General features: G+C 45.9%; 2 protein-coding genes across 2 annotated transcripts; one reads left to right on the plus strand and one right to left on the minus strand.

Annotated features, from left to right (window-relative positions):
• Positions 1–661: 661 nt before the first annotated feature.
• Positions 662–3,836, minus strand: LOC112895729 (triosephosphate isomerase, cytosolic). Its single transcript, XM_025963725.1, has 9 exons — positions 3,680–3,836; positions 2,830–2,905; positions 2,596–2,719; positions 2,204–2,288; positions 1,805–1,937; positions 1,479–1,573; positions 1,249–1,327; positions 1,077–1,159; positions 662–945 (listed from the first exon to the last, which is right to left on the minus strand). The coding sequence occupies exons 1-9, from the start codon at positions 3,716–3,718 to the stop codon at positions 898–900; spliced, it is 762 nt and encodes a 253-aa protein (XP_025819510.1). The 5' UTR covers positions 3,719–3,836; the 3' UTR covers positions 662–897.
• A 4,289-nt stretch (positions 3,837–8,125) lies between these two features.
• On the plus strand, positions 8,126–21,238 carry LOC112893421 (E3 ubiquitin-protein ligase PRT6). Its single transcript, XM_025960739.1, has 19 exons — positions 8,126–8,608; positions 9,151–10,245; positions 10,654–11,891; positions 11,969–12,109; positions 13,014–13,257; positions 13,335–14,099; positions 14,367–14,561; positions 14,686–15,332; positions 15,891–15,942; positions 16,011–16,656; positions 17,918–18,126; positions 18,217–18,752; positions 18,865–18,969; positions 19,067–19,133; positions 19,246–19,323; positions 19,925–19,993; positions 20,092–20,184; positions 20,830–20,915; positions 21,000–21,238. Exons 1-17 carry the CDS (start codon positions 8,528–8,530, stop codon positions 20,164–20,166), a joined length of 6,243 nt encoding a protein of 2,080 aa, XP_025816524.1. The 5' UTR covers positions 8,126–8,527; the 3' UTR covers positions 20,167–20,184; positions 20,830–20,915; positions 21,000–21,238.
• Positions 21,239–27,948: the final 6,710 nt, after the last annotated feature.

Here is a 27,948-nt window from a genome sequence, read left to right on the forward strand (position 1 = left end):
GGCAAGAATTACCGCAGAGAAAGATGAAATTAGTTTCATCCAGACGAAATCCTACTGCTTTTAAGAAAATTTGTATCTTGTATGTAGTTTAGAGAAGAACAAAATATGAATCTCACCGGAGTGTTTGCGAGGTGCAAGTCCAAGAAAACTCTTAAGGGAAACGAAGGGGCTGGCATAAGAAAGTCCGGTGGAAAGGAAGAGAGCACCTCGAAGGTATTCTATTTGATTTTCCCATAAGTCCTTTTTCCCTCCTGATTTTTTCCCAATGATGCTGAAAATGTAAGGCGTATTTTGGCTTCCCAAAAGCCCTATCAATGAAATTCAGGTCGGGATACCCCCAACGTCAAACCATCGGTTTGATCGGTCGATACGCGAACATAAACGCATCATTCCATCCTGGTACAAATCTGATGCTGTGTCCCAATCATCGAACACATGGCAAAGAATCCATTAGCGTCACATGCTCGTGGAATGACGACGAATGCCGTACCACTGATTGGCTACCTCCGTGAAGTAGCTGACCAGTTGCATTCACAGGCCCGGCTGATCAGAGCTGATAAACACAAAAGACACAGATGATCCAAACAGATCCAGTACCACTGGCCAGATCGTTTGGCCAGAGTGCCGGCATCCACTCATCATGAGAGCGGGGAGCACAAGGTTTGCCAAGCTCAGTGGATAATGTAATCGAAATAAAGAAAAACCGAGCGTAAGTCACAGAACTGGTGTTATGTGCCTCACCACGAAAAAGGGGCTAACCAAAAACCATTATTGGTATGTTCAGAGGTAAACATTATTAGCAAGCTCAAGCGCAAAATTAGTAGCGTACATAGCACGGATAACAAGTCTGTTCCTCTTTAGCAGATCTCCACGTCCGGGGTGGGAGGGTGGGACATTTTAGGCGGACTTCACGGTGGCCGAGTTGATGATGTCGATGAACTCAGGCTGCAGACAAGATAGGGGAGAAGAAACAGTCAGCAACTAGGGTTGTTGACAAGGCCAAACACTGTCATCTTGTTCTATCTTTGGTTTATAAGGGAACAGGACATCAGCTGTCTTCCTGGATTTTTCGTTACCTTCAAAGAAGCACCACCGACGAGGAAACCATCAACATCAGGCTTTGCCGCCAGCTCTTTGCAGTTTGCACCAGTCACAGAGCCTGTAGCAAGAAGACCGTGATTAATCATGTACCAAGATGAGTTAGCAGCTGGTGCATATTTATAGGGCAACTGATCAAGAAGTGTATACCTCCGTAGATGATCCTGGTAGAGTCGGCAACCTCAGGGCTGACATTGGTCCTTAGCCAATCCCTCAGGGACGCATGCACCTGCAAAGATAATGCAAATCTGAGTGTTTGTGCAAAGAAAAGGATAATGCACTGTATTAGGTAAGGTTATTTGTAATCGCAAGATTATAGCCCAGTGTTGAAACAAAGTATGAACTTGTAGAGAGTTGTGAGTATTAAGAAAGAGATTTACTTCCTGAGCCTGATCTGGGGTGGCAACTTTTCCGGTTCCAATGGCCCAGACTGGTTCGTAGGCAAGAACCACGTTGCTCCAGTCGTTGATCTTCTCTGTAAAATAAACAGCATTTCAGCCTTAATTAGTATAAAGCAAGATGAGAGGCAAAGTGTTTATCATAAGATATATGGCTATCTTCAAACAATCTTAAAGTTCTATGCTGGGAGCTAGATGTAGAAGTATTCGAATATGGCATCATTATTATCACAAAAAACAATAACAGTGAAGAGCATAAAAAAAAGAGATTATGCACAATCACAGGACTGAATGTAACTGTTAAGTACCAGCAATTGCTTTTGTTTGTGCAGCAACAACATCCATGGTCGATCCAGCTTCCCTCTGCTCAAGGGTCTCACCAACGCATGCAATAACCTTTAGTCCCTGAGACAGTGCATAGGCAACTTTGTCTCCAACAAACTGGCATCCAAACAGAAGAGCAAACCATTAGATGTGAACATTCTTAGGACCTCAGTGGTTATGGTGTGCAAAAAGTGTCTGCAGTACATCAACACCCAAATACGTTGCAAATTCGTGTCTAATGGAAGGATTAATAAAGAAGAATAACTGAACAAGTCTCAGCTCAGTAAGAGTAACATAGTCCCAATCGTCAATATGCATGTAGCACAACCACAAAGCAAATGACACGGAAGATATGTTGAATAACATGCGACCCTGGAGCATACCTCATTTGATTCTCCCAACAGAGCTCTCCTTTCAGAGTGTCCAAGAATGACCCAGGGAACGCCAAGGTTGACGAGCATCTCAGCACTGCATTAATAATGGCTTGCTTATCAACCAATAGAAAAATTGGATAAGGAATGCACCGAAGCGCAACCTACAAACTGCTGAATAAGGTTACATATGCAAACTCCTTGACATAGCATAAACAGTATGAAAATAACTAAAATTGAGTGGAAGGTGACTTCAAAAGACTATGCATAATGATCAAAAGAACATAAGCTTATGCTTGTGTAAATGCTGCATGAATTTGCATTTTGGATTCGACATCAGTCCTTCCTCGCAAAAGCCATTACAACATATGGGGTGGTCAGCCAGGAGAGAAATGAAGACTAACCTGACTTCACCAGTGAAAGCACCACCCTTCTTCACCCAGCAGTTCTGAGCAGCAACTTGGAACTCTGGGCGCAGCTGGCTCTTGACCACAGGAAGGAACACATAAGGAGGACTGACAACGACCTCTGCAATTCAACAATTCCAAATTGCTAAGTACATCATACAATTAAATTCCTCAGTATTGCTACAAATCTGCGATGATCAAGTGTCACTCCTAAAAGGCAAGAGTCCATACCAACAACATCTGGAGAGGGAACCTGTCCTTCATTCAGAGTTTTGACAATCTTGTCAACCTGATCAGTGGTTCCGTTCTGCACACAGCAAGATCAACCACTCAATGACCAGTTAACAAGCAATTCACTAGATATACATGTCTATTGCATGAGAAATTAGGAAAGCAACAGGCTCTTTCACTGCCAACCATGATTTACAAAAGAAGCCCCAATCTAAGCCTCAAACCCACCATCACAAGCACATCTATAATTTACCGAGCTCCAACACAAGAACATCAAGGTTCGAGTCACTCTAATAAGCATTGCATGATCCTATAACGATCCAGCGAGAAATATACAGTTTGGGGCTAATTCGTGTCTCATGTGAATGGATCTCCAGAAGTTGGCAGATCGAGCTTCTAGAGCGCCCCTGGCAACATGCATCACACAAAACTCTGTACCTGAACAGGGTTTTACGATTTGTTCTGCGCTGGAAGCACAGGAGGGGGGATTGCAAGAAACACGCAAGGCACTTCCAGCTAGGTCGAAACATACAAAGACCATCAACATCACGCTATCTGATGCCGTACGAGGATGACCGAATCAATTGTCCTCCTGACCGGATCTTGAAAGGTAGAACCTGGAGGCAACACATCCCAGTCTTCCCAACCAAGAGCCCACAAAAAAAAGAACATTCTTACGGCGATCTATATCGAGATCAATAGAACCCACCAGTAATTTCCGTCTTCTAATCCCAACAATCGCTATCTTAAGCGCAAACAGAACACCGACGGATCAGGGAAAAAACCAAACTTTCAAATCCGAGCCACGCCGAGAAAAAACAGGCATGCCAAAGGAGGGAGGAGAAATTACGCATTTCCAGTTGCCACCGACGAAGAACTTGCGGCCCATCTCGGCGAGCTAGATTGGGTTCGGGTGGGAGGCAGCGAGAGGGAGGGGGAGCTTCTAGATCGGATTTCGCTTCTTGGGGAGGAAGACAAGAGGGGCAGGATAATATAAAGGCGGGGCGCCGTGTGTCGCCTCTCTGATGTGACCGTGTGAATAAAGTGATCACATGAGGCCGGGGCGGCCGGACTGACAATGACAGGTGGACCCCAGTGCCACCATCGAATTTCTGGGGTTTCCTCCTCAAAAAATGTATCTACATCTTTAGGCAAAAGCTAAAATAGTTATGTGTACCAAGGAAGCTTACTCGAATCTTTGCTAATCAGGGCTCGTATGATTGCTTCCAAAGCTGATGCTACATTCTCACTAAATATAGCTAGAAGTATCCCGATTCGCCTCTATCTCTTTAAATAAAAAAGGCAAATGATTGAGACAATTCTTTGAGCAAGAGGTTAAAAAGAAATGGCATGTTCATGTTAACCTACGACAAAATAACCGATTTTATTCATGAACTATTGCTTTAGGCTCAATTTCGTCCATCCACCATAAAAACATCCGGAACTATCCAAACCGGCTCAATTTTGCCCATTCGCTGACGTGGCTCATCACATTGGCTTCTCGTGTCACCTGCCCAGTCAGCTAGTGCTTCAATTCAATTGAATAGATCATTTTATTCCTACTTTCTTTTCATATTAGAGCAGCAGTATCTTTTTTCTCCTTCTCCTCCCCATAGCGGCTGCACAGAAGCAGTAGCTCGACGCCTGAACCAGACAACCTGCTAATGAATGTGCATGGTCGTGTGTATCCAGCATGCAGCATGAATGGGTCTCTCTCATAAACCATCACCAAACTTGCATCGAAAATGACATGAGTTCAAAAACTTGCTAGCTTACCAGGTTTTAGCAGTTTGTTTTGCAATGGACGGAAAAGAAAGCAAGAGCGGACTACAGAGCAGCTGAGGCATGCGTACGTACGTACGTACCCAGCCGAGCATGACGCCACTCTTGTGGTTGTGCCCCGTGCCGGATCCCTTGCCGAGCTCAAGAGTCGACGCGTGCCCGGCGCGTCGGCAGCATGTCTGGTTGGAGTGTCGAGTTAGCTTTGCAGCCGTCATGGGAAGGAGAAGAAGACGAGGGATTGTGCAACTCTAATATGTAAAGGAAATATGGGCAAAATGGTCTATTCAATTAAATTGAAACCCTAGCTGACTGGGTAAGTGACGAGGAAATCCAGCATGGCAAGCCACGTCAGCGAATGGACGAAATTGAGCCGATTTAGATAGTTCGAGATCAATTTGGACGTTTTTATAGCGGAGGGATGAAATTGAGCTGAGCATGGTAGTTCACGGACGAAATCAGCTATTCTAGCTTGATCTGTTGCGTCCATAATCAGCTGGGAGTCTCGATTCTCGATTCCGGGAGTCATCCAACTTTTGAATTTTCTAAAATCGAATCTTTAAAATTCAAAATAAGTGGAAACAAACAGGGCCCTAGCGGTGGCCTGGCTAGGATGGCCACACGGGACGCGGCTGCAGACGATCCCCATGAGTGCGGGTGATACTGTGGGCACCTGGCAGTCTGGCACTATGGCACAGCTGCGCGGAACAACGGGCGGCGAAGCCGCCGGCGGGACGGATCGCGACTCGCGACGAGTGCGTCAGCGTGGCCGCTGCTGAATCGATGCGCATCCCCCCGGATTCCGCTTTCCGGCTTTGCCCTTGCTGCCTTTCTCGTTGGAAGTTTCCTCGGCTCGAATCGGCCCACTCGCTCCGGAACCGGGCCAGGTCCCCCTTCTCAGCAGACTCGGCCCGTTTAGAGACCCAGCGAAATGGTTGCGAGTTGATAGCTCAGATGTACAACGCGGCCCATTGCGTGTGCCTTTGAGTTGCGTGCTGTGACTCGACTTGATATCTCTCGATCCAATTTCTTTTCATTCGAGTATGAGCGCTATTGTCGAACGTCTCAAGTCGGGTATGAACCCTATTGTCAAATCTCAAGGCAGAGGCCCAGGGTAGACCAACGTTATGCTTGGGGCATATGCTCCCGCTTAATTTTGTATTTGGTATTTTGTATCCAGAAAAAAAAATTATTTCTTTGCAGCCATGCAAAGTGATATCCTCATGTTAATTTCGTTATTCGGACGCGCATCGAATCATAAATTTTGAATCGTATTGAAGGAATCGCGTAGTAAAGGCAATGTAAGTTGAGACCACTTACGTTTGTTTTCGAGATCTCGTATGGCATGATGCGTAGTCAAAATATTTCGCGATTTGGCCTGAAGCATTTCCGCGATACCTTTTTTTTTACTGATGTTTAACGTGCGTACCCAATATCCGAGTTACTCCCACGAGAGTTATTATCTGTTGCAATCATAAATCACGTAGTTTTTGCTCACTCCAGCTTTGATGGGCCCACGCTAGGCTGACCAACCCAGGAAATTATTTGGATGATATTAACTCTGCTAACACAATGATCAAGTGGTTGATAGGAAATTAAAGGAGGGGTCACCCAGAATTCTTCTAGAAGCATTATTAGCAGTGAGCACATATCTCATCACTGACCACCAACTCTCTTCGCCATTGGCGCCTCGACCTTTACAGGATGCGTTCGACGTGATGGGTACATCCGCACTCGCTAGCAGCAGGGTTAGGCTAGGCATCTTGTACTGTTGTCGATGTTTTTTTCTAGAACCCGATTGCAATTGGTCTTGAAAACATAAACATATGACCTCGTCGTCCTTCCTACCCTAACCACGAAACTTAAAGACGACTAGACGACCGAGCTGATGAGCCAGCCCTCTTTGTCATTGTTTTTGTTGGTGGCCTCTTTTTTTCTGCCTGTTCTGCAGAAAAGGAGTTAGTGGCAGCTTTCGTCAAGGTTGGCGAGACCGGCCAAGTAGCTTATGTCCTTCCTTGGTTAGCACGTGAATAGCAGCTTGATACGTTTTAGTTCCATCGAAAGCTTCTCGTATTTCATTCTCAAGATCCAAATGGGGGTTCGTTTCTTGGCTAACTGGACCCGTGTGTGGACGACAATAGTGGCATGTTCTCTCTCGCCGTGTCCTTCTCATAATATGCCAGTGGCCTGCTGTCTACTTTAGAGTGTATTTAGCACGGCTTCGACAGGCTTCGGCTCTTACGCTATTCAGATATTGTTCATCACTGTAGCGTGAAGCTGGTGAAAAAAATTTTACCTTCACCGGCTTCACCTCTCTCTTAGTTACTTTACGTTCCGGCTTCTCGCTACGGTCTAAACAGCGCCGTACAGTGGCAATCACTGTAGCAAAAAGGCTGAAACCGAGGACCGGTTGAGCCCTACCAAAAGGCCTTAAATTTATTAAATCACCCAGTCATCCACAATCCACATGTCATTTAAAATTAGGCTAATAATCCCTATCATCAAGACACCAACCGTGCACTGAACTTTTCGCAAAGAAAAGAAAAAAAACCATGATCTGAACTGAAGAAAGAAGGTTCTCCGTGCCGGGGCGAGTCATCGCCCTTCGTGGCACGCAGTGCGATCTCCGGTGGCTGCTGGTCCCTGAGACGGGGGGGTGAAGGGTGACGGTTCAGTAGTTCAGACCTCAGACTCCAACCACGCCGTCGTGTTTCTGCCCTTTTCACGCCAGAGGCCTCCACGAGTCGAGTCACCGGCCGTTTCGTCAGCTGCCAGGCGAATTTCCTTCAGATAAATGTCGACTAATTATAACGAAGGTTCATCGCGTCCTTGGCTTGGTGACGGCGACACATCCATACATCGACATACATCTCTAGAGAGTCTAGTCTCTCGCGTCGACGTTTATCTGAAATTCCGAGTTCAATCGTTCAAGATCTCACAACATCGATGACTGATCTTTCAAAAAAAAAAAACAAAAACAATCGATGACCAGATTAGGGGATGACGTTGCGTCCGGAAATTGGATGAGGCAACGATATCTTCACAAAATTCTGTACTGTTTTTTTTTCTGCAACTTGCTCCACGGCGAAGAAAATCACTGACACGACTGTGCAGTAACTAATTACGGTAAAACTTGATGTGAAACTCAATAGGTTGCCTAACTTGTCTGTAAGACTTCCTGCCCTGCAAATTCTGGCAAAGTAAATTATTGCCAGAATTCACGTGAATTATTACTGTACTTTGTTGATGCAAATAAGCACAGAACTTTGTGAAGCTTCTTGTTGTATCTCTTTTTCCGGCCACCAGTAATTCTTCCACACGGGCCGGGCCGGGCCGGGCACACTCGAATGTAGGGCCCACTCGCAGTGACCACGCACCAAACGAAGCCGGGCGTATCCGCGCTGCCCCCTCGGCGGGACCCACTGGGCAGCGGGCGAACCACCCCTCCTCTCTCCGCCTCGCCGCGACGATAAGCACGCGCCATCGCGTCCCACCACGAAGCCGCCATCCGCCATGAGCTAGCCTCCCCATCACGCAATTTGCAGAAGAAAAAAAAGGGGGGAAAAAGAAGAAATTAGAAAGGGTGCAGACCGGCCTGCACGAATCGTCTCGAGCCTCTTCGGCGAAGTTATAAATAACCCCCGCCGCGGCTAGGGTTGAGGATTTTCTTCCTCTTCGCTTCGCTTCGCTTCTCGCGAATCGGCAGGAGGGGGCAGGCCGAATCGGGTCGACTAGAGGGGTTCGCGGCGCGGGATCTGCGCGCGCGGGCTGGCAGCGGGCGTGATCCGGGAGTGGTGGGGGTTTTTGGCGGGCGGCGGCGGTGACGGACCCCGGCCCTCGGGCGGCTGACTCTGCGGCGAGGCTGGGGCGCGGGGGCGGGCGATCGGGCCACTGGAGCTGCGCCCACTGGCTGCGGGCCATGGCCGGGATCGACGCCGGCGAGGGGGCGGCGGCCGCCGCGCCGCCGCCGGAGATGACGCCGGAGCAGCGTATCCAGCAGGTGCGTCGCGTCTCACCGTCCGCCCCCACCTCCCTCGTGCGCGATCCTCAACCCCCTCCTCTGCCCCGCGCGGCGGTGGTTGCTTGCCGTGTGCTGTCGCCCTCTGGGTTCTCATCTCGTGATTGGTTGGAAATATGCCTTTTATTTTCCGGTATAGTCGATTGGTTGGAATTGGTTCGGCGGGTGGTTTGGGATTTTGGCGGTCGATGGGCCGTGGCACCCGTTGCTGTCCGTTGATGATGGTGGTGCTTGCGAGCTGCGATTCGCTTTGCTGGTGAGACAATTGGTGTGTTTGCTGTGACGGAAACTGGTGTAGGGAGTTTGGGAGTAGGTCCTTTTTTTTAGGCTATATTAGGTGACGCTTATTGCAAAAAATTGAGATTGGGTTTTCTAAGGAATGTGTATTTTTCAGACTAAGCGTGTGACACTCTGGTGTTATATTTCCCTACTAGTGCCTTTTAAGAATGTGTCAGGTTTTCTTTCACTCCTAAGATAGGCCTTTTGTAATTTGCTAATCGTGTGGCATCGCCCTCTCGCTGCAGAAGCTCATTCTCTATGGGGTACCCGAAGAGCAACTGCAAGAGCACCAAGAAGGCTTACTCATGTACGTAGAGAAGCACAAGGAGCAGATACCTGATATAGTGAGTCTCATCTTGTCAGCAGGCACTGATATTTTGGAGGCCCGAAAGCCCTCCAAGAAGGAAGCAAGCAGCAGCAGCAGTGGCGACGCGTACAGTGAGAGTTTGTCTTGGTTGCAGTGGTTGATGTTCAACTATGAGCCAGAAGCGATGCTTGATGACCTGGAGCATTCCTCTGCAGGAGAGCGTGCTGTCTGTGGGTCAGTCTGGGGTCAGAGTGACCTTGCTTATCGCTGCCGGACTTGCGAAAATGACTCCACATGCGCGATCTGTGTCCCGTGCTTCCAGAATGGTAATCATAAGGATCATGATTACTCCATCATGTATACAGGGGGTGGATGTTGTGACTGTGGAGATGCTACCGCCTGGAAGCGTGAAGGGTTCTGCTCAAAGCACAAAGGGGCTGATCAGATTAAGCCTCTTCCAGAGGAGCTTGCACAATCTGTAGGACCTGTGCTGGATGTGCTTTTGCAGTTCTGGAAGGAGAGGATATGCCTCGTGGAACCACCCCCTGCAAAGGGTGATGGTAGTAGCTCGTGCAAGAGGGTTGCTGAAGAGTTGACAATGTCTATTGCTAACATGATGCTTGAGTTCTGCACTTGCAGTGAAAGTCTTCTTAGTTTTCTGTCCCTAAGGATTCGTGAGTGCCAAGATCTGTTGGATGCACTAATAAGGTCGGAAAGGTTGCTTGACAAGAAGGTTGCTAAAAAATTGCATGAGTTGCTATTGAAGCTGATCAGTGACCCTGCTTTTAAGTATGAGTTTGCCAAGGTTTTTATACGCTACTACCCTGTCACATTTGGTGAAGTTATCAAAGGTGGCAATGATTCGCTACTAGAGGAGTATCCATTGATGTCAACTTTCTCTGTGCAAATATTCACGGTGCCTACACTGACTCCAAGGCTTGTGCGTGACCCTGAGGTTAATTTGTTGGGTGTTCTTCTTGGATGCTTGACAGATCTGTTTGTTTCTTGCATCGGTGAGGATGGTCGTTTACAGGTACGCTCGTGTCTTCTCTTTATAACTTGAAGAGTTTGATGTTTATGCTGAACTATTTTCTGGTATGATGGTACATCTTCTTGGATTTGGTTGTAAATGTTTGGCTGACCATAGTACCTTACGCTATTCCGTCAATGATGTTATAGCGATATGGCATCTGCTGTGCTTGCCTAGTATCTTAAATTGCTTAGAAGAAAAAAAAACCAGTAGAATTTTCACTTTGATATCTGGGAATGGTTTCTGTTATTTTCTTTTGAGATGTGGACTGTGGAGTCCAAAAATATTTATGAATAAGATGCTTCACTGTTAGTCTTATGCCATTGCATATTCCAACTCTATGCATCTTGACTCATAAAATGCATCTTTATTTATGGTCATGGGAGACTCTTTTCACCTTGTTATTTGCAGACAAACAAATGGGGAAATTTATTTGACGCTTCTATTCGATTGTTGGATGATACACACTATGTCCTAAGTCATGAGGAAGTTTCTAAGTATGTTGCTTATGAGAGGCCTGATCTAACAAGGTCATGGATTAAGCTCTTATCACTTGTGCAAGGAATGGATCCTCAGAAGAGAGTGACAAGTATTCATGCTGAAGATGAGAATGAGCATCTATCTGCGCCTTTCGTGCTGGGGCACTATTTTGGAATTGTCCAGAATCTTCTGATAAAGGGATCATTTTCTCCTCCTGATCAACATGAATCAACTGATGTTACTGTTTGCTCCACTGCGATAAAAGGCATGGAAAGTGCTGAAAATCAGCGGCATGCAAAAGTTGGAAGGGTCTCCCAGGAGAGCTCAGTATCCAATTTAAGCTGCAGAGACAGTTCCTTGACTTGTGGATTGCCATCACCTGCTGTCTGGTTAATGCTTCAATGCCTGAAAGCTATTGAAAGTTGGTTGGAACCTGACATAGCTCTGAGGAGCAAGCTGTCATCCCTTGATGCTAGCAGCAGTGATTCTCGTAATTTTATGGCTTCGCTTGAAGATTGGACTTCTGATAAGGGAACCAGTTCAAATACAAAGATTGGCGTGATGGGTGTCAAGATAAATGAAGGATCACAACCAGATGGTATTGCAGACTATCATGGCACATCTAGTTCTCCTATTCAAGATCATTGCGACAGGATGCAGATTGACCAAGAAGGGATACCTCCAGCTAGTAATAGGACAGGCAAGGGGAAGATGCTTGACAGCAGCAACACTACAGATATACGACTGCACGATGAGAATGCCATTACTTATACTCTGACTGATGGCAGCCTTTTGTATGCTCATCCTGATTCAAGAATCGAGGAACTAGGGATACTCAACACAAGAGGTTGGCCTCACGTCATCTTTGACGTCAGTTCACAGGAAACTTCTTTCCATATCCCTTTGCACCGTATGCTTTCATTGCTATTGCGGAAGGCAATGAAGAGATGTTTTGGAGAGGATGCCAGGCCAGATGAACATTCAGTAGTGCAATCCTGTGAGTTCTTTTCTCATGTACTCAGAGGTTGTGAGCCTTATGGGTTTGCTTCAATTGTGATGGAGCATCCACTGAGAGTCAGAGTATTTTGCGCACAAGTGCGTGCTGGAATGTGGCGTAAGAATGGTGATGCAGCTATACTGAGTGCTGAGTGGTACCGCTCTGTGCAACGGTAATTTCATATCGATCACATGTTGATTCACTATTTAAACAAAGGTGCTAAGTTTATCTTGTTACCTCTATTTCCAGGCTTGAACAAGGTCTGGAGTCAGATCTGTTTCTTCTTCAATGCTGTGCTGCACTATCTTCTCCAGAGTTCTTTGTGCGGACAATTCAAGAGCGATTTGGTTTGTCCAGTTATACATCTTTGGATCTTGCTGAACAGAATGAGTAAGCCCTAAGATGCTTGTCAACCTTTTTTTTTCTTTCTCGTATTGCTTCTTCAATTTCTGGCACTACCTTACGTACACGTAGGTTTGTGGGTTCGGTGCAGTCACTTCTATTTCTGCCAGTACCTACTAATAAAGTTAAGCTGGTGAAAAAAAGTTAAAATGACTATTCCAACCTGTCTTCCATGGTGACTTTCTCTGTGACTACGTTTTGCTCATTTTATCTTCTGGTGCTACACGCTGTTCTTCCGTCAGTACATTTTATCTGTTATCAGGAATAAGGAAAAACCGCAGCCATTTTCATTTCTTTGTGCCTTTTATTGGCAAGAAACTATGATACCATTTACTCCGTTCTGTTATTGATCAGTCCTACTTGTTTATGTGAAAGCCCAAAATTATAGGTCCATTGATAGCAGCTACTCCCTTTTTGTATGGAGTCCCAGAATCCGTGCCATTGGACTTACTAAAGTTTGATAGTCAATTTTTTTAAAGCATCCTGGTAAGCTATATGAAATTGCTTTGTATAACTTTATTAGTAGCAATTGACAAAGTTAGGAAAGTGGCGGTCAAGGTCACATGTTGGAGACCATAAGAAGTCAAAAAGCACTATTCATAAAAAGAAAGGAGAGATGATCTTTTTAGTTCTATCCAAATTTATCGAAAGTAACAAGGTTTGTTAGGCATTGAGTTAAAACTCAAAACTACCTGTGTTCAATTTGGGCTCCACAATCCATGAGATCCATTCATGGCCTAAGGAAATATTATCTCCATCCTTGCTTTTACCTTCTCCATTGTCCTCACTATATTCCTCGGTTATTCAGACTAATTGCTTACTGAAAATTTTCTCAAAAAATTGAAGATCTGTGTTATGTGACGTGTAGGTTCTGACAGTATGTTTTTTTCAGGTACGAATCAGTTCTAATGCAAGAAATGCTAACTTTTCTTATACAATTGGTTAAAGAACGCCGATTTTGTGGGCTTTCCACAGCCGACAACTTGAAGAGGGAATTGATTTATAAGTTAGCTATTGGAGATGCCACTCATAGCCAGATTGTCAAGTCTCTTCCTCGCGATCTTTCATCAAGTGACCAACTTCAAAATGTTCTGGATTCGCTGGCAGTTTATTCTAATCCATGTGGCATGAAGCAGGTATTAGTCCATTAATTTCTGTAACATATTCTGCAAATTATTTTAAAATGCAAGATTAACATAGAAACTTATCACAGGGTAAGTATGTACTTAGCAAATCCTGCTGGAAGGAATTGGACTTGTATCATCCGCGCTGGAATTCGAGGGAATTGCAAATTGCCGAAGAGAGATATTACCGTTTCTGCAAAATTTCTGCTCTTAATGCCCAGCTACCTAGGTGGACTCATGTTTTTAGCCCACTGAGCAGTATTTCTAACATTGCAACCTCAAAGGCTGTCCTTCAGATTGTTCGTGCTGTTCTCTTTTATGCTGTTTACAGTGAGGCATCATCCGCATCACGCGCCCCTGATAATGTTCTTGTGACGGGTTTGCATCTGCTTTGGTTGGCGCTTGATATATGTGAATCAGAAAGACAAGTACATGCCAACCAGTATGGCATGGATGTGGTGCAGCATGATGATGAATCCTGGGTTGTTCTGTCATCGTACGCAGAAGATGCTTTTCCCATATTGACTTACTCTACTGAAGTAGTTTCCCCAGAATCTGACAAAGTAAAGAAAGAAAGCTTGTTGACCCTGCTTGTTTCGTTAATGCACAAATACAAAGAAGAGAATGATGCCACCTTCTCTGGATCCAAGTACTGTAATATCCCATCTCTAATTGAGAGCCTATTAAAGAAATTTGCCAAGTTAAGTAAGGAGTGCATGTTTACATTAAGACAATTGGCACCACATATAGTCCCATCTACACCAGACAGTTCCAGTATCAAAGAAAGCCTAGGAACTTCTTCAGATTCCATGGAGAAGAAAGCAAAAGCACGTCAACGCCAAGCTGCAATTATGGTAAACTATTTAATTTTGAATTTCGTATATAGTTTAATTACATGTTCAACATGTCTCAAATCCCACCTTTATTTAAGTGTGTGGTTGTCTTTGTTGAATTAGCTTTCGAAAAATAGACAACTTTTTCAATTTTCTTTAATCTAAAATACTAGTATGTCTACACGCTACACTTTGCCCTTGCATAGGTTGTGACGTTACTTGACTTTGGCCTTTTTTTATAACTTACATTAACCACAGTTTTCTTCTATTGGACCCTACTTATTTTAGGCAAAGATGAGGGCAGAGCAGTCCAAATTTGCTGAAAGTATGAAGTCATCAGAAAATGAGGGGCATGACGTTCCAATGTTAGAGACAGATGTGTCCAGTTCAAATGGTGTTGTCTCTGAGGAGTCAGTACCAGTTTGCTCCCTGTGCCGGGACTCAGATTCCAAAAGCCCTCTATGCTATTTGATTCTTCTTCAGGTAATCATTGTTGACCTGACATTATCTAGTGTTACCTGATAGGTCTTAAAGTAGCAACTGTCCTTTCTGCAGTATATTGACATGTTGATATGACTTAAGCTTTCTTATGTGTTCTATAATTCAGAAATCCCGGCTTGCAACTTTTGTTGAGATGGGTAATCCATCCTGGGATAACCCAATTCAAGCAAACAAGACATCTGGATCAGTCAAAAAGGAAGATTCAACTGATTCCTCTGTCTCTGGTTCTTCAACTTCTGAGGAACTTGTCCATGATGCAACAGTAGAGCCATCTTTTGATTTAGACAGCATGGAAGTTGATGCCTTTCTCGATTTTTCAAATGAGCAACATCCACTGATTCGATATATATCGTCTTTCCCAAGTGGGCATTGCAACAGCAATGCAGATGAAACCATCACGCTTGAGGCAATTGAAGCTGATATTTACAACTCTATTTTAGATGATCTATTTGTATCCAGTAATGCATACATTCAGAATGCTGAGCAAACGTCGCCATCAGCTGCTTCAAATATCACATTTGATTCCAAGAAAACAAGAAGCCCCAAGCGTTCTGTGCTGGGAACATATGTTAGTTGTCTATCAGCAAAACACCGCCATTCTTCTCTCTATGATGTACCTTCCAAATCTTCTGCCTCTGTTAGTACAAGAAACAGATTTGGCCCTATCAATTGTGATGGCATCCACATTTCTTCTTGCGGCCATGCTGTACATCAGGAATGTCATGATCGATATTTGTTTTCCTTGAAACAAAGGTATGCTGGGTGTTCCCCTTCAGATCTCTTTTGTTTGATTGTAACTAGCTCTAGGCAGGAAATGAATTTCACAGTTGCGCCGTTTGGGTTGGTGTTGTGTTTTAATGGTGAACTTGCAGTTATAGGAGTACAAATGTACACAATCGTCAAATTATAACCTTTGGATGATACATCTAATTTATGGGCAATCCATCATTTGGCCATCCAATAGGTCCCAGTTGATGGTTTGCCATTGCTTGAGTCAGATTTTGCTCCAGCATCTAAATTTCCCCACTGCATGCTGTTGCTGGGTGGCATGGTTTGATTTTTCTTTGAAACTTAAAATCATGATGGTATGGAGTGGCAAATCATGAATTAGAAAGTTCTCTGATGTTATATGGTGGATTTATTGTTCAGTGATCTTTCATCAGTCTAATAGGATACAAGTTAAGTGTTCGGGACTTGAAATAAACTATACAACTTGTTGTTTAGGAGCCTACATGAGTTAATAGATAACGCTTGCTGTGCACATTCTGTTGATTGATGTTTGCAGAAACTTATAATTATGTTTCCTTACAGATATGTCCGAAGACTTGGTTTTGAAGGTGGTCATATTGTTGATCCCGATCTGGTATGTTTATTGTGTTTAAAACTTGTCCTATCTTTGTTGATCCTGTGCTTACACATTGCTTTGAGCAGGGAGAGTTGCTTTGTCCTGTATGTCGCAGATTTGCAAATTCCATTCTTCCAGCATCACCTGATTTCTCTAGTAAAACAATGAAGGTGAAACCATTTGTTGAAACCTTGACACCTGAGGTAGTTACAACATCACATGCAAAAACAAGTAACTTACAGTTTCCTCGTGCACTATCACTTCTTGAAAGTGCTGGAAAAATTGTTGGACAAAGCAAGTTTCTTAAAGCTTTATCTGGGAAGCTTAATGACACTACAGAGCCAGCCTTAGAACCTTCTCTTCGAAGATTGGCTATGCTTTACTATTATCGTGGTCCCAGCGGTTTTTCAGCATCTGAAAGGAAAAGGCTCAATCCATCTTTATTTCTCTGGGATACACTAAGGTACTCTGTGGTATCTACAGAAATCGCTTCTCGTGGTAGGATGCTAAGCCAGTCTATCGAGCCAAAGTCCTGCTTGGAATCTTTGCGTGGTGAACTTAATTCATCAAGTGGATTCATATTGTCACTATTGTTCCGTGTTGCGCACTCTGCACGAAATTTGAATCGTCTTGAGGTTCTTCTGAGATTCGAAGGCATTCAACTATTAGCAGGGTCTATTTGCTCCTGCATTTCTGGTTATAAAGACGTTCTTAATGCTACTAAGCGAAAAGGTATATAGTGGGCCCTTTCCCACTACCTATTTTAAGCGTGTTTCCCTTCATGTGACCTTCCCATGTTTTGAAGTGTCATATTAATCCCACTTCCATTAGGAATCATGAGCGTTCTATTTCTTTCAGCTTGGAATTTACAACATTTACAGTTTATAAAATAGTCGAAATAGTCGAATTCATGGATTCTTATAAGTGATTTGATGAGTAATATGTTGGCTCTTAATTGTTAGTGTTTCTATCGTAGAACAGGTTATGTTTCCTTTTTTTCGCGGTGTTACTATTATCTTGTTTTCTTTATTGTGTTGATTATTTGCTACTGTTTCTGTTGTAGAATCTGTACAGATTTTCTCTTTGATTTGTTACTATTGCCTTTTTTTTGCTTTACTGTGCTGATTTGTATACTATGAACCAATTTTGTTATTTTAGTTTTTCTCTTATTTATGATCCTATTTTGCTTTGCTCATGAGAGCCCTGTGTGTTGTATTTTTGCATTTTCTTTGTGTTGGTGATTGTTAGCTTTATACCTGTTATCTAACTGAATCCTGAGTTGATGTAACATTCATAGTAAAGAATTCCAGTCGAGGCATATTTGCATTGATTTGAAGTAATCAATAAACCTTCTGACCTCGACTGGGCTGAAGTTGTAAAATCATGGCATCTTCTTGATGCATCTTCTGTCCTGGGTTCGAACCAGCCTCTCTGCAGAATTTCTTAGGATTTTTGCAAGGGTAAGGCTGTCTAGGAATTCTCTTCCCCAGACCCGATCTTGTGTTGGAGCTTTCGCACTGCGTACGCCCTTCTTGATGTAGTAAAGAAAAAAGTGCTCGATTAAAGAGATCCTTTTATTTTTTGCTTTGCAGAAAGAAATTCTAAGCATTTAATATCCAGTGCTCAGTAAATAAAACTAAATCAAAAGGGTGTGCACCAGGTGGTGTAGGTTGTGTGCCTTTCAAGAAAGCTCCATTACATGTCAAAGCCGAAGTGGAGCTAAATGAAGTCATTTTTCTTCAACTACTAATGTGGTCATCTTAAAATGCTAGCATTAGATGTCTGATATACAAGGAAAATGTCAAGAGGTATTATTTGGTTTTAATGATCTGAAAAAACCAAAATGTCATATCAGCTTGTGCAATGAACTTCTAAAATTGGTTTTGGTGGCCTGGACGCAAAATGAATTATTTTATTGCTCACGCACATATCTCTAAATCAGTTATGGTATATATATTTAGGTACTAATTCTCACATTTTTCATCTTCAACAGGCTCTTTGCCACCTATGGTTGATCCAGGTGAGGGGGGGCCCCTCTTCCCTGATGTCCAGTTTTGGAAACAATGCGCTGATCCAGTCCTGGCTCAAGATCCGTTTTCTTCTTTGATGTCAACACTTTTCTGTCTACCTGTTCAGTTTCTATCATCTGCTGAATTCTTCATCCCTTTCGTCCATCTGTTTTATGTTGTTTGTGCCATTCAGGTACGCTGTTTTGCATTGCTTTCTCTTGGGATTTGCAGTTAATATGTTGTATTTGATTTAAAGCATGCTACTGTATGAATTTTCCTGTAGGCCATGATAACATGCTACGGAGAGGAAACATTTGACCGATCTAGCTTCAGTGACTGCCTTCTTAATGATGTTTGCAAGACAATGTCAGGATATGATATTGCCCGAGAGTATTTTGTATCCAAATATATCGACCCATCTTGTCATCCAAAAGATATGGTCCGTAAATTGACGTATCCTTATCTTCGAAGATGTGCATTGCTTTGGGAGCTGCTAAGATCGTCTGCAACATCACCCTTATATGACAATTCCAATATTTGGGAAGGATCACATCTTTACTTGAGTAATAGCATGCAAGATGGAAGTTCTTCACTGACAGTGGAGCTGAATGGAATAGGAGAATTGGAAAACCTGTTTCAGATTCCATCACTGGACCTGATTCTCCAAGATGTCTCTGTACATATGCTGGCCTTAAAATGGTCTCAGCATTTCTGTGAAGATTACAGTTCCCGCAAATATAGAGGGACACTCTTTTCTACCCCTGCAGTTCCATTTAGGCTGATGCAGCTGCCACCTGTCTACCAAGTTCTCCTAGAAAGGTTTGTTTTGAATCTTCTAAGCTGGAATGAGGTTTTGCATGAGCTGTGCCTTAATGGGTTAAGCTTTTTCACCCTTTCTGGAGCTAATGGCTTGTCATTTTTTTTGGACCAGATATATCAAGATGCAATGCCCCGATTGTGGCATAGTGCCTGATGAACCAGCATTGTGTTTGCTTTGTGGCAAACTATGTTCACCTAGTTGGAAACCATGCTGCAGGTGTAGCACTTTGCCTTTTACAGTTCCAATTAACCTTGTTCTGGTTCTGATGTAATTTATCAAATGATAAATCCTAATTTTTGTTTATTCTTTGTAGGACTGGTAAATGCCTGAATCATGCGTCGCAATGTGGTGCTGGTGTTGGCATATTTCTCTTAGTGAGGGTATGTATTAGCTTGTTACTTGTCATCACACCAAATTGTTATGGCCAGTGTACTTTCCTCTGTTCCTTCTGAGATAAAGCTGCTTTCCTATTTTCACGGATGTGCTGTGCAGAAAACAACGATCCTGTTGCAGCGATCTGCTCGTCTTGCCTTTTGGCCATCTCCCTACCTCGACATGTTTGGTGAGGAGGTATTGACTAGTTTCCTATGCTTTGTTGTTTTTTTGGACTTAGGCATGTTTGTTATGATCACTGAATTTTCGTCCTGCTGATGGTCCCAATTGTGAGCTGTTTTCATTTTGATATTATCCTCATGTTTCTCCATTGAACATCTCAACAATGAAATATAAACATGCTTCATTTTTCTGGAGAAATTACAATAGCAATATGAAAGTGATTTCAAATGGCTTGATGCCGTGCTTAATCATCTTAGACTTTAGATGGATTGATGTGGTGAATCTTGTTGCTTCTAAAAATTTTGATTTGCCTGGGCAATCTCATGGACCATACTGCTGTAGGTCTGAAAAGGTGTATTGATGCTCTTTTCTGATTTCTGTCGATAAGCATGGATTATTTGAGGTTAATGTTTCTGGTAGTTTATGCCTAGCTCGTAGGGCAAAGCCACTGTTAAGTGGGGGTAACTGATATTTGTCCTTGCATAAGGCATACTGCAAGGTCGGGAGGGCAAAATCCTGCGCATGAAATTTTGCAATGATGTAAAGTGGTGTTTTCTTTTTCTTGCCTAGAAGTGAACTTATTCCCCTTCCCTTCGGGCTTGCTGGTTCAATGCAGGATCATGAAATGCAGAGAGGAAAGCCTTTATATTTAAGTCAAGAAAGATACACAGCCCTGACATATCTGGTAATGGGTTTACACCCTTTCCTCTATGCTTTCTCGACATGATGTCATTAAGAATTCTTTTTTTTTAAATGGGATACATGCCCTTTTTTATGTAATAGGTGGCATCTCATAGCCTTGATCGAACTTCTGAAGTCCTTCGGCAAACGACTATCAGCTTTTACGGATCTGATTGAGCGCAATTTCCAAGAAAGGTTTGGATTATATTTATATGTTTGGCATGTTGGATTCTAGAGCATGGAAAGATTGGCAGCTTTGCTCATTCATTGGTCATAATGGTTGGTTTAGGTGACAAACAAAATTTTATTAGTTAGCAAGGGGCGTTTTTGTACGGTGGCATGTAGTCATTGTTTACTTCTCTTAGTGGGCGTGCACAAGTCTATTAGAACATAGATAGGCACGGAGGGAGTAATATTATCATGTGTACTAGATCCACAGAACAATTAAGCTGCTGGCAGATCACCCAGCGGCAAACTAGTTTGTTTTGTCATGTCCAGTTCAAGGATTGAGAGGGGGCCAATAAGAGTGTGGATTAGATAATAAGACAATTAAATGGTGAAATAGGGCATTGCTTCACCTTGGCCTTGGAGAAGCTTTGCAATTGTCTTAACAATTAATGTACATGGTTATATTGCACTGATCAGTACTGGCCATTCTCTGGCATGCTGTCTTGAATTGCAACCGCAGTACATGATAATCTCCAGTGAATCATCACTGATCAGTGATCACACCTTAAGCAGCACAAATTTCACATTGCAACGTGATACTTGGTTTACTGTTGATTTGTCATCTGCCCTGTCAGGGTTGGTTTATTGTTGATTTGTTATCTGCCTTGTCAGGGTCTTGTGGATGTGCATATCATGGGGAACTCAGTGCAACTTGGTGTTCATATTTTCCGGTGGTAACAAAAGTGCTACCTCATAAGGTTAAAACTACAAGCTTATTCTATTACTGGGTGTAACCTGGCTATGCCTTTGTTTTCGCTTCTGATTACCTGTCACTCTTCCAGATGGTGTGGATACTGCAGGCTTGCCACCGGTCTGTGCTTCGGCGCCCTGCTGCCCTCTCATGCTGAATGTACAGTTGTTTTAGCATGCTTCTTTTCTCCAAATGGATGATAGGTAGGCCTGGTGACCTGAAATATTTGATGATCGACTGCATGATCTGTCTGTACAGTGTATAACACCGCATCGGTGCAGTTTCCGATTATGAAAAATGCGGCATGCAAGTGCCATTTGGTCGCCGTTATGTGCTGTGTTGCTTTGTTATTTGTTTGTTGAATCTCTCGAGCTGAAACACAGGAATACGGGATCCTATCACAGTATTTTGTTGCGGCATCAGCACTCGCATAAGCCTTGTTGCAACTAACCGTGTGCAAAGCTGGTAGACAGTCCCTGGGTACCCGATCGACCCGTCCGCAGCCTCACCAAGCTTGCCTGTAATCTCGACGTCTCATAACTGACGTAGTTTATTACCAAAGAGATTCAGATGAATGAGTATCTCCTCTCCGTTAGGACAAAGCTAGAGGATGTCTTCCCTCCGGATAGAATCTATTTTCCATATAAATTTCATTTCCCAAACAAAGCATTTCATAAGTTACCACTCTGTTTTTAACGAGTAGTAATGCTTTTACAAAACAAAGCATTTCATAAAACTACACATCTGGTTACTGGTGTAACATCCCGAAATTTTATCGAAATGTTATAAGTTGAAAATTTGTGAATTTTAATTTTTTTATGCAAGTGCTAATAGCTAGAATAACCTAAGGTTGGCATCTCATCTCCCTCAAATTCCTAGCAATTTAACCCAATATAAATAAGGATAATATTGTTAGTATGAAACATTTGGAGTTATTTGGAATTTGTTCCCAGAATTGCTTGTTTAAGTTAGTTGAATTTATTTTGTTTGGATTTATTTTGATTGTGTAAATTTGGTGAAATTTAAATTGAAGTGTGCCCTTCAATTTAAATTTAAAGGCTAACCTCACTAACCACCCCCTCAGCCCAACCCAACCAACCCGGGCAGGCCAAAAGCCAGTGGCCGAGCCGGCCCAACGCACCCAGCACGGCGCAGCCCAACCCAACGCCGCCTCACCGCACATCCTTCTCACTTCCCTTCGCCCGAGCCGCTGACAAGCGGGAACGACTTGTCAGCTTTACCATCTTCCTCCAGGAATGCCTCTCCCACTCCCCACTTGCGCACGTCTTCCCACCCGCGTTGCCCCACCTCCGCTCGTGACAAGGCCGCCCAACGGTCGCGCCGTAGCAGCCCTACGTCACCCACACGACTCGCTCGACCACCTGCGCGCCCCCGAAACCTTAGACCCTCGCGCGCAGCCGCGCGATAGTAGCCACGTACCCCCCTCGTGCGTGCCAAGCCCCGCCGGCCAAATTCTCGACGTCCGTGCCGCCCAAACCCAAGAGCACCCCTATAAGAACCCCCAATCGGCGGGCGCCGTAACCCTAGCGCCCTATTAGGGTTTCCCTCTGCTCCACCGCCACCACCGAGAGGGAGAAGAGGAGAAAGCGAAGAAGGTAGAGGAGAAGAAGGAAGGGAGGAGCACCGCCGGAGTTCTTCCCCGCGTCTGCGCCTGAACGCCTTCACCGTTGTTGCCGCGCTGCACGGCACTGCTTTGACCCGCCGGCCACGACTCACCACCGCTTCACGCCCCATCTCTCTCGAGCTAGCCGGTAGGTCGCCGCCGTCCATCACCCTCCTGCCGCCGGCCGCCACATCGATGAGCCCTCCCTTAGCGTGCCTAGGACCACCCATCCCTTCTTTTTTTTGCAGGAGCCACATCGTCTCTGCCCGTTCCTTCGCTGCAGCCCGACGCGACCGCGGCCCGACTACGCCGGAGCACCGCGAGCGTCGTGGCCGTGTTGCGGCCTTGGCCGAAGCCGAGTGCCTGTGCACGCGCACGCCACCTCCGTCCCAAAGGCCCTGTCTTTTTGCACCGCCCTTGCCGAGCCGAGCTGCTCCGCCCTGACCCCACCACCGAGCCCTTGGCTCGTGCGCCACCCCGTTGCTGGCCGTGTCGTGTACTAGGATCTCTGGTGCCCGCACGCACGCGCTCACGCCCTGCACGATCGAAAGGCCCTACCTTGAGCCCACACCAAGCCGCCCTGCCTCGGCCAGACGCGCGGCCGCCTCGCCTTGACCTTGCCGCCGCCGCGCCGTGGCCACGCCACGGCCATGGTGACCGCGCACGTCCCTGCAACGTCGCGATGTGGTGCACGCGGGTGCCTCTACGGCATTTGGCCGAGCACCTCGTGGGCGCCCATGCCACACACGCGCCTAGGAACACACGCACACACACGAGTAGTGACCACACCCGATCCGGGCGTTGCCACACCGGATCCGGTCTGCGATCGATACACGGGACCCACGTGGGTCCCAGCGATAGGAAAATGCCGATGCGTGGGGCCGCTCTGCCAGTGAAAGAGGAGCAGTAGGAAGAGAGACGGGCCGGACCAGGCCAGAAGACAAGCAGCCCACCTCAAAGACGATCCATCCTGTCCCCTTCCCCCCCCCCCCCCTCCCGCCCCTGAGCCAGCCTATTTCGACCGAGCTGGCCTGCAAAGCCGTAGGCTGAGCTGATACCCAAGCTAGCCAGCGAGCCGAGCTGTGTTAGGCCTAGCTAAGACAGCCCAACACTTTGAGCCCAAGAGCTTGAGCCCTCTTCCTTTTCCTTTTGTTTTAACCCCAACCAGACCCATGGGTCCCACCTGTCGGTGAGATCCATTGGCTGACCTATAGCCCCGCGAGACCCTTGACCAGTTGACTGGTCAGCGTTGATGTCAGCAAGGTCCACTGCTGACATCAGCCAGATCTGACCCAGTGACGTCATGCTGACTACTAAGTGTTTTTCTTTTCCAATATTCTTTTATTAATCTCAAAAATATTTTTTTAGAAAATTCATAATAAATCAACCGGACCTCCAAAAATTATGAAACCAGTTTCATATTTTTTCTAAAATCATAAACTACCTATTAGAGTATGTTTTGATGTGATTTGGTTTTTATTTGGTTACTCTTATGCATTTTTGCACTTTGACCCTGTATCTACACGTATTTGCGAAAAGGATCCGTCGATGAAGAGCTAATTGACGGCCAGGACTAGCAGGGGAGCTGAGAAGACTACAAAGAGAACTTAGATTCACGCCTATCTACAATCTAATTACCTATTAGGCATTGCTTGTTAGATATGCTACGTTTTACATTCTATTATGATGAGCTGAACTTGCATAGACCGTTTATTTACCTAAATTTCTTGTAAACCTATGCACTTGATATATATGAGATGTCTTGCTATGTTTGCATGTGTATGTGTGGGAATGGATGGATAGTCTTGGCGTGAGTAGGGAACCATTTCTGAGGAGTTGGTGAATAGGGCATTTAGCAGGGAGCGAGCGAACTTAATTTGATCTTCAAATCGAGGGCTAGGAGTGTACATCTTGGCACACTCTATGGAGCACTTGTGGCAGGTGCATCTTTTATAGATACTTGGTCGAGGAGTTGGAGCACCCGTAATGGGTGCAGTAGCGGACCGCTGCGGTGGATACACACGTGACGAAGATGCTCGCTCCGGCATATGAGGACCGATTGAGGGTAACAATGATTAGTGGGACTATGTTAAGCGTGCACACTACTTACCTATTATGCGGGTGGGCCCGGTGCGGGGCTAGCAAGTACGGTACCAAGCCGATAGGAGGATCGAGTATTGGTGCAGGGGGAGGAGGTGCTGACCTCATATCCCTCCGAGATGCAAGGGAGGCTTCACAGTTCCGAGGCGACCTCTTGCGGGAGAATGCGCCCAAGACCCAGGAAAGCCGGATGGTACCAAGCCTACTATTTCTGTTTCAGTAGACCAGTATCTCGTCTAGTTGGCTGATCCCCCACTGGCTTCGATTCGAGTGGGTTCAGGTGTACAACCCCTGCAGGGTGAAAACTATACGTATAGCCGTGTCCTCGGTCATGGATAACCCTACTCTTCTTCTATTCTTATTAGATAGTGTTATTCATATTTTCTACCTCCCTCTAGTGATGACTTCCTGCTTGGGGCAGTTGAAGTGCGAGGAGTGGGAGTCCTCGCACCGACTTGATGGTTTTGGAAGGTGTTTGTTGGACCGAAAGTCCGGGATGCCGGAATGGCTCGAGTTCGAAGTTTGGAAGATGATATACTTGATGATACGCATGCATAGGAAACTCCAGCTTATCTCTTAAATTTTGTTATACCTTTAGTATAGTCCACTTAAAACTTGCATACGGATGGTGACGTGGACCTATCTTATTCTCTAGTGATAGCTTGGTACGATACATGATCCGACCCGGAGTTCGACTCCGATGGTACGACTGAAGCCCATGTTACGCTTGAGTTTTTCTGTGGTGGAGATTCTAGAAGATTAAGGATGGGCCAGAAGTCTAGCTACCATTTTGCGCTTTCTATTTGAACACTTTAGCCCAAGAGGCTCCTAATGGACCTTATACTGCAGATTGTATAGATTTATGTAATAATTAAATTTATATTTGATCTTATTGCGGTGTATGACTGTGATATTATCTCTGAAATGAGTTTTGTATGTGATAGCGTTCGATCCAGCGATTATCACGATGATACCGTTCACGTAGTAAAGGTTTTGTATCTCCTCAAATCAGCTGATGGGCAAATAGCTAGAACGAAATGGTGAAAGAACTATTCCAATCAGCAAGATGGTCACACAGGAGATGTACCTACCTGGTCTTTATGCACCAGCAAGTTCTTCAATGCAGCATTGCAGCTATAGGACGGGAATACGGTAGGATGCTCAGCATGTGTGGGAAACTGGGGATGAACCAGTTGCCAACTTGCCATTGTACCTGTTTTCAGCACATCGACTGATCCGTTACAGGTTCCTCAACTAACTGCATTGTGTAGCACTCAGCCAAAAAAGGCCACACAATCAGTTTTCTACTAGCAAATTAGTTTTCTTGGTGATGTATCGGCAAATGCCTGTTCGTTGTAATCTGATAAAAAAAAAGAACGCGCAAACCACACATCATCAGCAAACAACTTTTTATCAGAACAACATGCGCCAGAACTCTGAAGCCAATATTCAGTGAGCGAATCATGTCCAATTCAGCTGCATCAAAGCATGCAGCATCCGATTGGTGCCATCTTAACTGCCGAGATGATCCGATGAACACCCTTGCGCGCTTGGCGATTCGGAAGGATGTGCGGAGCGCAGGGACACCCAGCAACGGCACGGTTCATCAGGCGCGAGCCGAGATGGAGCAACGCGCCGCCGTTCCGTCGGGGTCGGGGACGGGGATGGGGACGGATGAGGAAACGGCCGTGCCGCGCGCGCGGACGGCATCCAAGCCCGCCCGGGAAAGCGACGTGGTCAAGACGAGCTTCTGCATGGCCTCGGCGGTGCCGTGGTTGAGGGCGGCGGCGCGGCGACCTTCCCAGGTCCGCCAGGGCGGGTCGCCTGGAGGCCACGAGGCGCGTGCCGCGCAGAGGACGAAGACGCGGCCACCATTGGCGTACTGGGTCAAGATTTGAGGGCGGAGAGATCGCTGCGGCCTGCGGGCAAACTCCAGGACCACGGCAAAGTAGCATCCGCCGGCGACGCCGCGTACATCGGAGCCCCGGCGCGCCATCGACAAGAAGAAGACAGACGGGGGGCTATATGTAAAAGTACGAGAACCTATATGCAAAATATCGGATCATGATTATTAATCGCGATTCAAATTAGGAACCTATATGCAAATTATCGGATCGCGATTCGTAAATACTGGACAGAGGCAGGAGCATATCTGTAAAATATTCAGGCCGGCGACCTGACGGCCTCGCAGCCACCGCCGGCGCCCCGTCCGCCAACCCGTCCCGGAAATGCCTTCTACAAGAGTTTCCCGGACTCCGGCTTCAACTGGATGCAGCCTCGTGGCGGCGCTGCGGCACCACAAGTCCACAAGACCACAACCAACTGAAGAGGCAGAGAAGAACGAGAAGAAAGACCGCCGCCCATGGCCGGGTTTCAGCGTTGCTTGAGCGTTGAGCCCAACAATAAGGTGGCCTTCGACGCCACCAGCCGGAGGGTTGACTCTGGAGAGCATCTCCTCGCTGCTCTTTCCATGAACTCTGGGTCGAACTCGGGTGCAGCGCCGACCGCGACCAGCGCGTCGAGTAGTCGGCCTCCTGTGCGGCTCCGCCTGCGGCAGCGCGGGGGACGGATCGGAGGCCATCTTCTCGCCATAGACGCAGTCTCCTAGCGAGGACGCCCGGATGGTCGAGCCGTCGAGCGGCACCTGCTTTGCCGACGCCGATGTGGGCATTCTCGGCGCGCAAGTTCTGGCAGGGTGGCGGCTGCGAGCTTGGTGAGGACGAGCCGCAGCTCCAGGAGAGGATACGCCGCCGGTGGCCTCGCATAGTCGCATGCATCGCAGGACAACTCGCAACAGCCCTGGCCCGTGGACTTTTCTGTCTCCCGTTAGGCTCACCGCTCAAGCTCCCGTTCGTCAGTGCGTGCACTCCTCCTGACGGGAGGAAGCTCTAGCAGCACTCGTGCTACTGACTACTGACAGAGCAAAAGGATCCATGTCGATGATACGACCAGAATACGGTAGGATGCTCAGCATGCGTGGGAAAAACTGGGGATGAACCAGTTGCCAACTAGCCATTGTACCTGTTCTCAGCCAGCACATCGAATGATCCGTGACAGGAATCCAGGATGCTCAACTCACTGAAATCGTCTAGCATTCAGCCAAAAAAAGACACGTAATCTGGTTGCTACTGGCAAATTTGTTTTCCTGATGAAGTATCAGCAAATGCTCGTTTGGCAGAGCTGCAGTCTGCAGAGGTGAACTCCCAGGCAACGGCGCGACGTTTCGGCGGCGGCCCAGTTCCGCCACGGCTGGTCGCCCTGGAGGCCGAGGCGCGTGTCGCAGCACAGGACAGGTCAGGCGCCGCCGATGCCCCAG

The sequence above is a fragment of the Panicum hallii genome, chromosome 5, assembly GCF_002211085.1.
Source record: "Panicum hallii strain FIL2 chromosome 5, PHallii_v3.1, whole genome shotgun sequence".
Classification (NCBI taxonomy): domain Eukaryota; kingdom Viridiplantae; phylum Streptophyta; class Magnoliopsida; order Poales; family Poaceae; genus Panicum; species Panicum hallii.

Bases quoted from the DNA above. Each gene is read 5' to 3' on its own strand.
- LOC112895729 (XM_025963725.1), bottom strand. From the start codon at position 3,718: ATGGGCCGCAAGTTCTTCGTCGGTGGCAACTGGAAATGC. The intron at 1,574-1,804 runs GTACTTAACAGT...TTTATTTTACAG, and splicing joins ACAAACAAAAGCAATTGCTG to AGAAGATCAACGACTGGAGC. The intron at 946-1,076 runs GTAACGAAAAAT...TCTTGTCTGCAG, and splicing joins TCGGTGGTGCTTCTTTGAAG to CCTGAGTTCATCGACATCAT.
- LOC112893421 (XM_025960739.1), top strand. From the start codon at position 8,528: ATGGCCGGGATCGACGCCGGCGAGGGGGCGGCGGCCGCCGCGCCGCCG. The intron at 14,100-14,366 runs GTAAACTATTTA...TACTTATTTTAG, and splicing joins AACGCCAAGCTGCAATTATG to GCAAAGATGAGGGCAGAGCA. The intron at 16,657-17,917 runs GTATATAGTGGG...CATCTTCAACAG, and splicing joins TAATGCTACTAAGCGAAAAG to GCTCTTTGCCACCTATGGTT.